At 34.2% G+C, this 13,263-nt stretch overlaps 2 protein-coding genes across 3 annotated transcripts; one reads left to right on the top strand and one right to left on the bottom strand.

Moving 5' to 3' along the window:
- Positions 1-7,637: 7,637 nt before the first annotated feature.
- LOC123677398 lies at positions 7,638-9,983 on the top strand. Of its 2 annotated transcripts, XM_045613889.1 has the most exons (5): positions 7,638-7,886; positions 8,110-8,462; positions 8,697-9,473; positions 9,638-9,721; positions 9,782-9,983. In XM_045613889.1, exons 1-5 carry the CDS (start codon positions 7,880-7,882, stop codon positions 9,863-9,865), a joined length of 1,305 nt encoding a protein of 434 aa, XP_045469845.1. In that variant the 5' UTR covers positions 7,638-7,879; the 3' UTR covers positions 9,866-9,983. The 2 variants fall into 2 exon arrangements, with proteins under 2 accessions (XP_045469845.1, XP_045469846.1); XM_045613890.1 differs by lacking the exon at positions 9,782-9,983 and having other exon boundaries at positions 8,697-9,538; positions 9,638-9,734.
- On the bottom strand, positions 9,929-12,639 carry LOC123677397. Its single transcript, XM_045613888.1, has 2 exons — positions 11,211-12,639; positions 9,929-11,130 (listed from the first exon to the last, which is right to left on the bottom strand). Exons 1-2 carry the CDS (start codon positions 12,106-12,108, stop codon positions 9,935-9,937), a joined length of 2,094 nt encoding a protein of 697 aa, XP_045469844.1. The 5' UTR covers positions 12,109-12,639; the 3' UTR covers positions 9,929-9,934.
- Positions 12,640-13,263: the final 624 nt, after the last annotated feature.

Below are 13,263 nucleotides of genomic sequence, written 5' to 3'. Positions count from 1 at the left end.
GATTACTTCTTTCTAAAATCTTGTTCAAGATCTTTCGATTCATATGAAAAACTAAAGGCTACAATTTCATTTGTGAAAACGAATTTCGACATTACTATAATGAATAAATAAAGCTGAACCAATTGTTCTGATGGTACCGTGGGCTTTCAAAAGATTCATCAAATTATTGAACCAGAATACCTCAGCTCGGATATCTTACCAGGCGAACAGGAAGAACATATAAAAAGTTTCAGAACTGAACCCGGAATCAAATCAAAATTTTCGATAGACCGAATACAACCCCTGTCGATGAGTCCGTCGACCGAAGACGTTTTCTTATGACAATTTTCACGCATGCCTGCCCCTCATCTCGATTAAAATCCCTTTGATATTGAAATCATGTGACGTTTCATTAATTCTTCCTTCATTTCTTGTTTGAGTTATTCTCCTCGTGTTGGTTCTGATTTTCGTCGAGTCGCCTTTGATTTATCCCGAGATGGCGGACGGGAAAACCACCTCCCGAACAACCCCCTCTCCACCTCCCAGACCGCCCGGGCCCTCCTTTGTAAAAGATAAACAGCGTCGCTTGGCCATATTGGAAGGAAAAACTTTAAATTGCTTGTGTCGTTCCTGGTTCGTAGACCGGTGGAGGTCTGAAAGTTGCGGTATTAACTCAGCATATTAATGACGGAGAAAAATCTGGGGAGGTGATGACATTCGGATAGCGTGGGAGTTATTTGATCTTTGAACTGAGGGTTGGTGATGACTTATTTGGGGTGAAATATTCGATTGGAATGTTTTCTCATGAAAATGAGCTTGAAATATAGAGGGTTATACAATTTAAAATGGTTGTAATGGCAACATTGTGTATTTTTGACATTTGTTATGTCAATGCGGGCGGTTGATCTAGATGGATGAATTGGTAATTCCTAAGCCGGAGGTCGAGGTTCGAGCCCCGGAAAGGATAAGAAATTTTCTGGTTCCGGGGGACTATCCAACCATTACTTGAATTACTTTTGAATTACTTGCTCTGAATATTATTACGTTTGTTTTGTCAGTGTTGATAGTGCAATTATTAGCATTAGCTGTAGGGTGAAAAAAATTACAGTGTTGTGCCTAAAGTGGCGATGGAACAGTAACAGAGCATACATAGTATACAATACTTGCAGTTTTGCGATCAGTCCATTATTTTAGAAGTATAGGTTGTGAACTGAGATTTTCAAAAAAAAAAATTCTCGAGGCTGCCAAGTCTTCTTGGGGCAAGATGCGGACTTGAAACTTCGATATTTTTCTCAGAGCAGAACTCGATCTATAAGAATTATAACATTTAAAAAAATTGAAAGTTCCCTCATGGAAATATTATATCTTTTTATTGATTGCTTCGATAGGGAATTCACAAAAATGCTCACAGTTGTACGATTAATGTATTAGTTCATGAATTATAGGTAATAATCTGAAAGTTTGAAAAAAAAATTGTTAATTTCTTCTCATGGACATGAGGACTTGAAACCTCACTATGTTTTAGATCAGAACTCGATCTCTCAAAAAGGTTTTCATTTGAAGGGTCTGTGACGAATATTTCAGGAGATATAACGATTCAATTTTTACTGTTTTTTTCCCAAATTTCGAGTTCGAATTTCCTGCTGTGAGGTCTACGAAAAATCGGTGAGCGGTGTCAGGCGTTTTCTAATTGGCCGAATTTCGAACTCATCTGAAATTTTTTTGTGGAAAATTTTTGCAGAATTTTCCATTTTCTTTAAAAAATTCTAAAAAATTTCATGCCTTCATGGGAATATAATACCTTTTTATTGATTGATTCGATTACGTAGATCACGAAAATGCTTGCAGTTGGGCGATTAGTCTATTATTTCATGAATTATAGAAAATAATCTCAAATTTTCAAAAAAAATTCGATAATTTTCTCGAAGCTGTCACTTCTTCTGGACAGAAGCTACACACTTGAAACGTCATTATGTTTTTGATCAGAATTCGATCTCTGAAAAACGTATTCATTTGAGGGGTCTGTGACAAATATTTTAGGAGATATAACGATTCTTGGATAGAAATTCAACTTTCACTGTTTTTTCCAAAATTTCGAATTCAAATTAACTTAAATTGTGAGGTCTACGGAAAATCGGTGAACGGTGTCAAAAGTGACGATCTCTAACTAGCCGAATTTCGAACTCACCCGAAAATTTTTGGTCGAAAAATGTTTGGAAAATTTAAAAACATTGAAAACCTTCCTCATGGAAATATTGTTCCTTTTTATTGATTGATTCAATTACGTAGATCACGAAAATGCATGCAGTTGTGCGATTAGTCTATTATTTCTTGAATAATAGGAAATAATCTGAAATTTGTAAAAATAAAATTGATAATTATCTCGAGGCTGCCACTTCTTCTGGATATGAGCTATGCACTTGAAACCTCACTATATTTCAAATCAGAACTCGATCTCTGAAAAACTTTCCCATTTGAAGGGTCTGTGATAGATATTTTAGGAGATATAACGATTCTTGGAAAAAGATTCAATTTTTACCTTTTTTTCCCAAATTTCGAGTTCAAATTTTTTAAACTGTGAGGTCTACGACTAGCAATCGGAGAGCGGTGTCAGAATTGAACTAGCCCGAAAATTTTTCTGTCGAAAATTTTCGCAGAATTTTCCATACCTAGACCTTAGAAAATTTAAATACGATTAATGAATTACTGTATAGATGTGTTCAACAAGGTCATAATCATGAATGCACGTGCGCTCAAAAGTTCCCATTTCCACGTCAGTGCTTTCCTCAAATTTGGCAACAGAGCTTTTTCTTTATCTCCATCGCTTCCTTGATCTTCACAATCAAATTACAAAATTTAACGACATCCCAAAATCTTCGCATTCACCGGAAACAATAGCCAAATTGACAACCTTCAAGGGCTCAGATCGGAAAATCAAAAATGATTATTCAAGCAATCACGGCACAATGAACGTACTCCCCACACAACCCCGTGAAGCGGTTAAAGTAGGGGTAGACAGAGGGCGCTCCAATACACTTAATTTTTAGCAAGCCGTGAAACCCTAAACTCGGTGATATTCGTCATTCGGTGTTATTGTTATTCAAATTTATAATTCAATTTGGGGTAATAAATTTACATAAAGATGCGATGCGCGCTGGTTGAGGGGGTAGAAGAGAGGGGGGAGAGAACTCATACGCTGAAAGAGATTTGTGTGTGGTTGAGATACACATATATATCTCTTTGTTGCGGAATGGATCTCGGATATCTTCATTAAACTAAACGGTCATCTGTTATGCCGGAATTAGTAATAAATTTCGTCTTCAAGACAAGCTCTATGGTTGGGTCCAAAAACTCAATTTCCTTCTTAACGAATTCTGGCATTGTGGTCGGGGAATGAAAAAGAAGCGCCAGAAAAATATGTTTTAAGATGGGCTGTTTTTTGTCCCCAGTTTGGCGTCACTGAGAGTTACTGATGGGTTGATAGCAAATTGGACTTGTGTTTTGTTCATTTTCTGATTAAATCATTATGTTGCTACTGGGTTTATTTGGAGTTAAATTGTTTACTTTTTACATGGTGGGATAATTGTAAATTGTACCACAAATTGAACCAAACACAATGAAACAAAAGTGTACATATATTCAATGAAAAAGTTCATTGTATTGATAAATAAGGTCATCATAATTCAACCGATGAGGAGAATCATCATTATATTCAAAATTGGTTCAACTTATTTACGAATTTTTTTCATTGTATCAAGGAATATCTTCCAATAAATCAATAAGTTGTTCATTATTATTAGGTGTTGTAAAAAGAAATCCGTTATTTCTGCAATAGATAGCTTTAGTTATCTATATATTGCGTTGTATAAGTTCACTAGATTCACTAGGTGTTAAAAAAAAAAATGTTTCTTACTACAAAAACATTGTTTTCAGTTTTGTGATTAGTTGACTCAGTTTAGTTTGAGCACGCGTCAAACATTGGCGCTAGTAAAGAGAAAATACACTATATTTTACAGAGTTTCTACGATAAAGGTAAAAATGCAAGCCAGGCGGCTGAAAATGTAAATAGTGTTTATTGTCCTGATACAATAACAGCCAATCACGCACAATTATGGTTTCGTCGATTCCGTTTCGGTAATTTCGATGTCAAAGATGTACCACGTACTGGAATTGTCGAAAATTTCGAGAAAATCATGGACATTGTCGGGTTCGACCGTCATATATTTCGATTGTTCAAGAGCTCAAGACTGCGAAGAACCATTTTCATAAGGTTGATCTCAAGAAGAAGCTCGATGTATTGATACCACATGAGTTAACTTAACAAACCTCATGGAACGAATTTTCATATGTGAATCACTGCTGAATCGCAACAAAATCAGCTCATTTTTGAAGCGGTTGGTGACTGGTGATGAAAAGTGGATCAGTTACGACAACGTCAAGCGAAAACGGTCGTGGTCAAGTGTAGATTGACGGCCAGGAAGGCTTTGCTATGTGTTTGGTGGGACTGGCAGGGAATTATCTACTATGCCCAACTAGCAATTTCATATTTTGTAACTGTTGCCAAAACGTTTTGAATGGTAATGTTATAAAATATCCTTGGTCTCGGAAATGTTTTCAATGCTTGTATACAACAGCTACTAGCGTAAAATTGGCACCATTTTATAAAATACATTTGTCTCCGTAGGAATTTCATAAAGCCTTCTAGTAACGTTACGAAACAATTTTATAAACATTCTGGCTGCTGCTAAAAAATTCATTAACGACATTATAAAACAGTTTCAATGAATATTTGCATAATACAGTATAAAATGTAATGGTTATATACCTAATATTTGGGAATCAACTAAAAACTGTTTTATAAGAGCTGTATAACTGACTTCATTAAACGTTCTGAAGTGAAAAAACGACATGCATTGCCATCTATAAAATCAAAATATTTTGTAATTGATGCCTACAGTTTCAATAAGTATATATTAATATAATTCTTTAGGAATGAGAAGACATAATACTGGAATGTCGGTTGGGTTTTCTCACTAGAGATTATATTCGAATCATACTTAGTTATGAAGTTTGAGACATATTTCATGATGACCGAAATGAACTTATGATGCAAATGAAATTTTATCGTGAAATCGAGCATAAAAATAATAGATTATTAACGCGCCACCTATTCACAAATGTTTTCAGTAAAAAAATAATAAAAAAAATTATCAAAAAATTAGGTTAGTGAATCTGATGATCTTTTTTGTAAATGAAACATATCTATATTTGATCTACGCATCAATTTGAGTGAGTTTTCGTACTTGGGCGGTTGTAATCTTCACATATCAATGATTTTCATCATTTTAATTCCTCGCCATTTCCTACCACCACAAATGATGTAATTTTTCAATGGCGTCTTCTTATAAAATAATTCTGCATCATCGGCAAGCTTTTTAAGATAACTTAGCTATTATATAGTTACTATAAAACATTCTGATATTATTTACTTCAGCACTACCTCTATGGTGAGACAGGACCGAACTGCTTCCGAATCAGTTTTTCTACAACATACCTTATACGTATGAGTATTTTCGATTCCGAGAAAGGACTATACCTTCTATTTCATAACTCATTTCTGATTGTTTGCTAAAAACCGGTTGCTATCTCTAATTTTCGAATTTTTGGCTGAAAATAATGATCTTAAACGATATGGTTTGACTCACTGATCAAGAATCCGTGGTCGAAATTGATTCTGTCCGGCCGACCGTGTATCCGATAACTGTCGAACGGAATGAGCTAGACGGTTGAAATTTTCAGAGTATGTTCGGCATATAGATATCTCGGTTAAGTTCGTTAATGATGAAAATCGGCATACTGGTTTCGTAACAGTTTCATCATAAGAATCTATTAATATCATTTTCTAATCTAGCAAGCTAATACAGATATGATTTTTCGAATTTTCAATAATTCATCGTACTTCATATATGTTTTCACGTCGAAATTTAACGTATGTTCTGTGATACCATATAGACATGGTCTATGTGTGATACAGATAGAGACATGCCAAACTAAGTTCATAGATATTAATTGCTGGCACTATGAATCAGAGAGAGTAGAAATAAGTGGGAATATTAAATTATGATTCTATATGGCATGTCCGCTTATTGAAGTATATGTCATTTTAGAATAGACTAAGGCCGGACTTATGCTGCCGGAATGTCTCTCTGAATTCATATTCTCAATTCATAATCTGAATTCTGGAAGCTTGCAAATTCTAGATATTAATACTCCGAAAAAATCAGAATTTGTGAGGTGAATAGTGGATTAGTATGGAATTATGTGTTTTCTTAACTAATATTATGAATTGAGAGTATGAATTCAGAGAGCCATTCCGGCTGTATAAGGCCGCCCTTACAATGATGCTCTGTCTGTTCTTTCAGTTTTGAATTCTTGGAATGTTAATCATTCTGTTTTCGAAATTTGAAATGATTCGAATATGCTTCAGTTTGAAACAAAGCTCTATAAACAATATGTTTGTTTTCGTTACTCCGAGAACACCGATTTTGGTCGATTTTGCCCAATATCGAACTTATCCGAGATATTTATCTTCCAAATCTACTCTGAAAATTTAAACTGTCATTCCGTTCGACAGTTATCCTGTTCAAGGACGATCGGCCGGACAGAATGGATTTTGACCACGGATTCCTGATAGCGAGTCGAACCAAAACGTTTTATACCATATTCAACCAAATATTCGAAAATTACAGACATTTAGGCAAATTGATAAGCACTCAGCTGTTCCGATGAACAATTGCGCCAAAAATACAAAATGTGGGAAAGCTTACTCCGAAGCTGCTCTTAACAACTTTTCATTAAAGCTTCGGAGTAATTCCTATTAAAACTGTCGAGTATGTCGATCAATAGAATACGGTCCTGTCCTAAGGATTTCAGATTTCAGCGAAACAGTTGTGAGTTCCAGTTGATCCAAATATTAAAATAATAAGGTTGCTTAGATCACTTATAGAGCATTATTGACTACTGTTTGGCTAATTGACGATCTTTTTACGGCCTTATAAAGCAAGTCCTCATGGAATAAGAAATATAATTATGATTATGTGATAGCACAGAATAGAGAGGTATTACAGAAGCGACACTCTTTGACATTTCCTTTGTTCTCGATGTAACCAATTTTGGTGACCTTGAAGAACTCTCAGAAGGCTGGTAGTTCTACATGACCACAGAATAGTAAATATTTATATTAAAACTTCTCAATTCTATGACATGGCGGTCCATTTGTATGATTACTGTATGATATTTGGGACATGACTGCGTATTGAATGGAAGTAGTAATTCTATTTCAAAATATTTTTCAGCCTAAATTTGTATTTCATTTCAGAATTTGAATTAATGGTAAGTTTCCGACTTTTATTATCTTACTTGAATTTCCTGAAATACAATAAAATCGCTTTTATAGAATACATTAATAATAATAAATAATAATTATATATATATATATATATATATATATATATATATATCGTACTTGTGTCAAACGGGCAATGAACTCGAACACCGAAACACGTGGAAAGATGTAAACATAACTACTGACAATATGGCGGTTGGGTACCATGAAAAAGGGAGAGTGTCGCTTCTGTAATACCTCTCTATTCTGTGGTGATAGTTAAACTTCTTATTGTAGTGATAGTCTTAGAGAAATAGTCTATTGTCTCTCGTGATAGTGATTGGGTCGCAGCAATTTGGCGCTACTGAGGAGAGGAGGTGAAATCCATAGATTATTCTGGAATAAATATACCGCGTAAACTTAATTTAACATAACCTAAAATCAAATTTGTTCTGAACTGCTTGGCAAATCTGAGTGCCGACTGTGACGAGTGACCTGTTTAAGTTAGAAAAGAAAATGCAAGGTAAGTTGATTGAGAGATTTGCACCAGTGATTCAATCGATAACTAGGTAAAGCACAGACATGGAATGTCCTTAATTTAATTTACCGAATCTTCAATAATGATTCACTGTAAAATACACTATGGTAAATGAATGAGTGCATAACATATTTGTGCTTTTTGATATGAAAATGATATCTTAGAGTTTGTTACCTACATTCTTTCTATATTACTGAACTTCTTTTAGACATGTTCAAGATCGTCCAAACTATCGAAAGGGGCTTGAAACAGCTAACAATTGTTCCTTCGGGATGGGAGTATAATAATCAGCTTCATTGGCCAAAATTAGGGGCTGAGAAGCTGATCAGGACTGCTAATTCCTTACCAGAAGCAAACTGGTTCACAATGGCTTGCAAATTAAAAAGGAACCACTTATTTAACTATGAAATTGCTGAAGAGGAACTAAATCGAATGTTGGAAAATGACGATACTGAACAAGAGGATATTTTAGAGGTCCAGACTAAAAAGAGACCGAGCGTGAAGCTGCCAAAGTCCATATCTAGCGAACATAATTTTAATGAATTGGCCAATAAATGTATGGTGAGTTATTAATTCTTATTAGACAAATTCAAGCGAGTAACAGGAACATCAGAGGGGTTAAGACCGATCCCTTGCTATCAAAACCGATTGGTTATGTATAGCAATATATTGGTCTTAACCGATCTGTTCCGGTTATTTGCTTATATTCGACTATTGTGTATCAATGATTCTAATCATAATCCACTTCTATTCAATATTTATAGTTGAATTAACAAATGTCTTCTTGTATTGCAGTTGACTGCTTCTTTGGAAGATTCTAGGGTGAAATCTTCAAAAACAGAGTTGGATACTGAAGTACTCCTACCCCAAAAAACAATCCAGCAAATTATACCAGATGGATTAAGAACAGAAAAATCCTCTCTAGATGCAGAATTGATGGAAAAATTTGAGAGCTTGATAATTAATCAAGACATAATTATGAATAACCAGAAACTAATTCTGGAAAGAGAAGGTCATTTATCTTATCTAGAAAATATAATGCAACTCCTTGCCAAATTACAAACCAGTATAGATGTTATGGCTAGTCATTCAATTAACAATAACTGTACATGTAACACTGCAACTCAGAATAATAATAATATTGATGATATCTTTTTCGAGCCAATAGACTCTTTAGCGGTACTTGAGAAACTGGAGGCCAAATTGGCTAATAAGAAGGAAATGGAAGACTTAATACAAAAGTTTAGTTATGTATGTGGAAGAAAGGGATGTGGAAATGGAACCAATAACTGCTATATTTTGGTGGACAAAATATTCTCTAGAAAATTCATGACTCTATGTTCTTGGGCTGGAGGTGCTAAAGATCCTGGAAAAGAGAAAATTCCATTCAAATTTTTCAAAAATGTTATCGGATTATTTTTTCGTGTTGTGAGACTCTCCGATGAAGATTTTACCTTGAAAAATTGCGAAGAGTTTTTCAAGGCTGTCATCAGAAACTCAACGAAAAGGAATGAGAGTAGCATGACACGAACATCAAGGAGCAAAAGGAGGCCCAAAAGTCTTTCTTACAAGGTAATGAGAGAACTTTTTTCTTGGCTATATTTTTGTGGAGAACTGATTTATGAATGAATTCACATGTGAGTAGAGTACTGACATCAATATAGGGCTCATTCTTTGTCTGAACATAATGCAATCTGACATCATTCTATGCATATACAATACATTCTTCATTTCAGATTAAGAACCCAAAGATTGAAGAAAGTAATGTTATGGAACTAAATGAATTAATCATCAACGAGGAGAACTTTCTAAGTAGTTATGTGAGTTATATAATCAAACTTTGGGAGTTTCTTCAATTTTCTTTCTTTTCAACTTTGTAGGTTCTGGTTGGAAATGAGGATTCTACAGGAGTAACATTAGAAGAGATGGAACAGGTGAATGGAGAGGATAGTGAAAATGAATGAGTGCAGATTATAAATTATTAACTTATTTTATTTGAATATTTTGTTGATTTTTAGTTTACAAGATGAAAATTATTTATTTTCATGTAAAGTGTGCAATAAAGGAATAAAAAAAAATTCATCTCTATATTTAGTTGCTACCATTTTGCACTTAACATCCGTAGTTGAATAAAGTTTTAATGGCTTTTGATTATTATTATTAGTTTTGAAAATATTTAAGAATGATGATTTTATTGGAATTTCAAAAACTTCTTGTAAATTATCACCTACAGCATGTCCACAAATGAGAGGAGTGTTATTTATCAATATGGCATACTCCATTGCTACAATATCATCATTGTGAGTAAGAAACCATTTATTACGATTGTCTGCCGATAATGAGAACTGTTTCAATTCTATTTTTGAAAAAAATCCTGAGTCGTTCTTGCTTTTTAAAACAGGAAAAGATGTGCAATATTTTTTAGATTCATTTTCACATTGTATAATTTCACTCATCCTTTTTGCAACCTGAGCCAGTGGGGAATTTCCATTTCGTAATAAATTTTTTATTTGATAAAGTCGACTTTCGAAAGGGTATGCATTGAAAGTCGTCAAAGGTCCATACCTTCTTACTTCATCAACTAAATGAGTGAGATTATGAACATTACTGGTAATATAATCCTCTCCATAAAAATCTCGATAATATTCAACATAATTATTGAGTAATGCTTCAGCCAAATGGAGAAAATGCACATAATATTTAGTTGAGCATATAGTTATAGCACAAAAAAAATTAAGAAAATGTTGGTACACATCAAGAGGCAATACATCCTTAAGTATTACTATACTTAAATAATGTAAAAAAGTATGATATTCGGAACCTTTCCAATGGCATAAAACATTTAAGCCTCGTACAGCTCTATGAACTTCAGATGGTAGCTTACATTTCTCAAGAAAATGTGAAACGTCAGTAATATCTTTCGCACACCATTTAGTTTTATAAGTACCAAAACTTCCATCTCTCCATCCCAATAAACACCTTTTCATGACACCCAGATCGATCAGATGAAGAGAATCACTGACCGGAAAATCTTCAACCATATCGATGGGCAGTAAACTTAGAGGGGTATCTTGTTTATGATGGGAGCCATATAATTTTGCATGAAATCCAGCATTAGTTCTTTTTTCACAACCTATCGTAGGAAAGTAGACTGTATGGGAAATGTGTGAATATTCTCCAACTGTAGTACACTTGAGGCATCCATGTTTACTATTGAAGTTCGTTACTCCTGAAAGATAAAGAAAATAATCATTCACCCTTTAAGTTATATACCTATCTTGGCCATTGATGGTCAATTATAATAATTACCTTTGATGAATGCTCTAGCCGGTGAGTCACATACAAAGCATCTTATTTTAACAGTAGTGTTGTTTCCGTTGATTATCAATCCTTCCGAAAGTATTGGTTTGGCTTCTTCAACAAATGGTGTCAAATATTCTGCCAAATTTGAAGGTTTTCCCTTACCACAATATATACCTATTATCATGGGTTTAATTTCAGGAAGTTCATGAATGTTGAAAAGTATAGGCCAGAATTCACTTCTACTGCTTTTGTATATGGGAAGACCATCCATACTAATATTCAACGAAATTTTCTTTGGAAGATTTTGAATTGATGTCAACATTTTCTGTAAAGAAAATTGTAATCCATGGTGCCAATAATGGCCATTCTCTCCAATTTTAACCATAACAATAGTGTGATATGTTTTCAAAAGTGTTCTGGGATCATGAGGTAGAATGTTCGGCATCCTTCCATTCAGGTATCGAAAGAGCACTCTTAATGCTGAGTGTGAAATATTAAATGAAACTGCCCATTGCCTTAAACGATTCCTAAATTCTGCATTTTGCTCAAGTTCCAGTACAGAGTCGCAATCTTCATTTGACTCTAATTCTATCAACCAATTACCTCTTACTTCATCATCACTTGTGACTATGTCAGTATTATTATTCGACAGGTCCACCACTGTTTGTGGGTTCTCAGTTGCTGTGGCTTTGGTAATCGAGATAGCAGACGTATTTTCGCTCATTGAGATTTCAGCATCTGCAGATTGTGTACAGTCTATTGATTCAACATCTTTCTGTAGTGTCTCCTGATTCCCAGCACTATATGTACTTGTATTCTTCATCATATTTTCATAACACATTTTCATTCGTCTTCGAAATGCACCACTTTTTTTGATTTTTTTCCACTGACTTATATCGCACATAATGAAGAATTATTTTCAAAATAGGTAACCTAACTTAAAATTTATAGGTATATTGTTTTATTATTGTCGTAGAAATACGATACAACAAAATAGTTATCAAGTGGTTACCAAAACAACTATTTACTCATCGAAACGAAATCGTTGCTAAAGGTACAACAATATAACAATTTTTTAAGTGGACGAAAAGCAACTTAAAAGTATTTCTTTAAGATATTTGTAACACTATCTGCCTTATCACCATAATAAATTAAAAAACCACTAAGCAACAAATCAGTTTTATAGATTGTATTATTTTATAAGCTAGGTATCGACACACTTAAATGATAACTAGGCAACTGTTTCATAAGATATTTTATAATTTCGCTTTACTAACGTTGTCACGATAACTCTATAAAATTCTTCAGCTATTCGCAACAAAAAAGTATTTATGTAGGCTTAATATAATAAATTGCTATTATTGAAAGCATTTATAAGATACCTTTAAAATAAAATAGTCACCAAACATTCGATTTATAAGACAACTTTGCTCGTTGGGTGAGCTACTCCCCTAAGGCACAACTGTTAACTCGGAACTGTACTGTCAACAATTGGGCCGTCTGAAGGAAGCAATCGCCCAGAACGGCCAGCTTTGGCCAATTGGAAAGGAATAGTGTTCCATGAGGACAAGGCCAGGCCAAACAGATCGATAGTGACTCGCCAGAAGCTCCAGAAGCTTGGAGGTCCTTATGCATCCACCTTATAGTCCAGACCTGGCACCAAATGATTATCATCTGTTCCTGTCCATGGCGAAGAATTTTGCTGGTGAAAAATTCACTTCAACAGAGGCTTGTGAAAATCTCAATTTTTTGCCAATAGTGATGAGGACTTCTATAAGGGAAGCATAATGATATTACCTTCAAAATGACAGCAAGTTATCGAACAAAACAGTGCATTTTTAACTCAAATCGGATCCAATTATGTATAGTAATTGAAGCTTTGTTTTTCATGCAAAAATATTAGATTTCATTTTACTACACCTTATTAAATGTTAGGTTCATTAGGCGATGGATTACACTTCATATCAATCATGTATTACTGTTCATTAAAATCGTTCAAAGCAGTTAATGTACGACTTTATACCTACAACTTACGAATAAAGTTCTTCTTTCCAATGGA

This window comes from Harmonia axyridis, chromosome 4, assembly GCF_914767665.1.
Source record: "Harmonia axyridis chromosome 4, icHarAxyr1.1, whole genome shotgun sequence".
NCBI lineage: Eukaryota > Metazoa > Arthropoda > Insecta > Coleoptera > Coccinellidae > Harmonia > Harmonia axyridis.
This window is presented reverse-complemented; position numbering and strand designations above follow the sequence as displayed.

Coding starts and splice junctions, on each gene's coding strand:
- LOC123677398 (XM_045613889.1), top strand. Junction 9,474..9,637: donor CCAAAAGTCTTTCTTACAAG/GTAATGAGAGAA, acceptor TCTTCATTTCAG/ATTAAGAACCCAAAGATTGA. Junction 9,722..9,781: donor AGAACTTTCTAAGTAGTTAT/GTGAGTTATATA, acceptor TCAACTTTGTAG/GTTCTGGTTGGAAATGAGGA.
- LOC123677397 (XM_045613888.1), bottom strand. CDS start 12,108: ATGTGCGATATAAGTCAGTGGAAAAAAATCAAAAAAAGTGGTGCATTT. Junction 11,131..11,210: donor GGCTAGAGCATTCATCAAAG/GTAATTATTATA, acceptor TTTATCTTTCAG/GAGTAACGAACTTCAATAGT.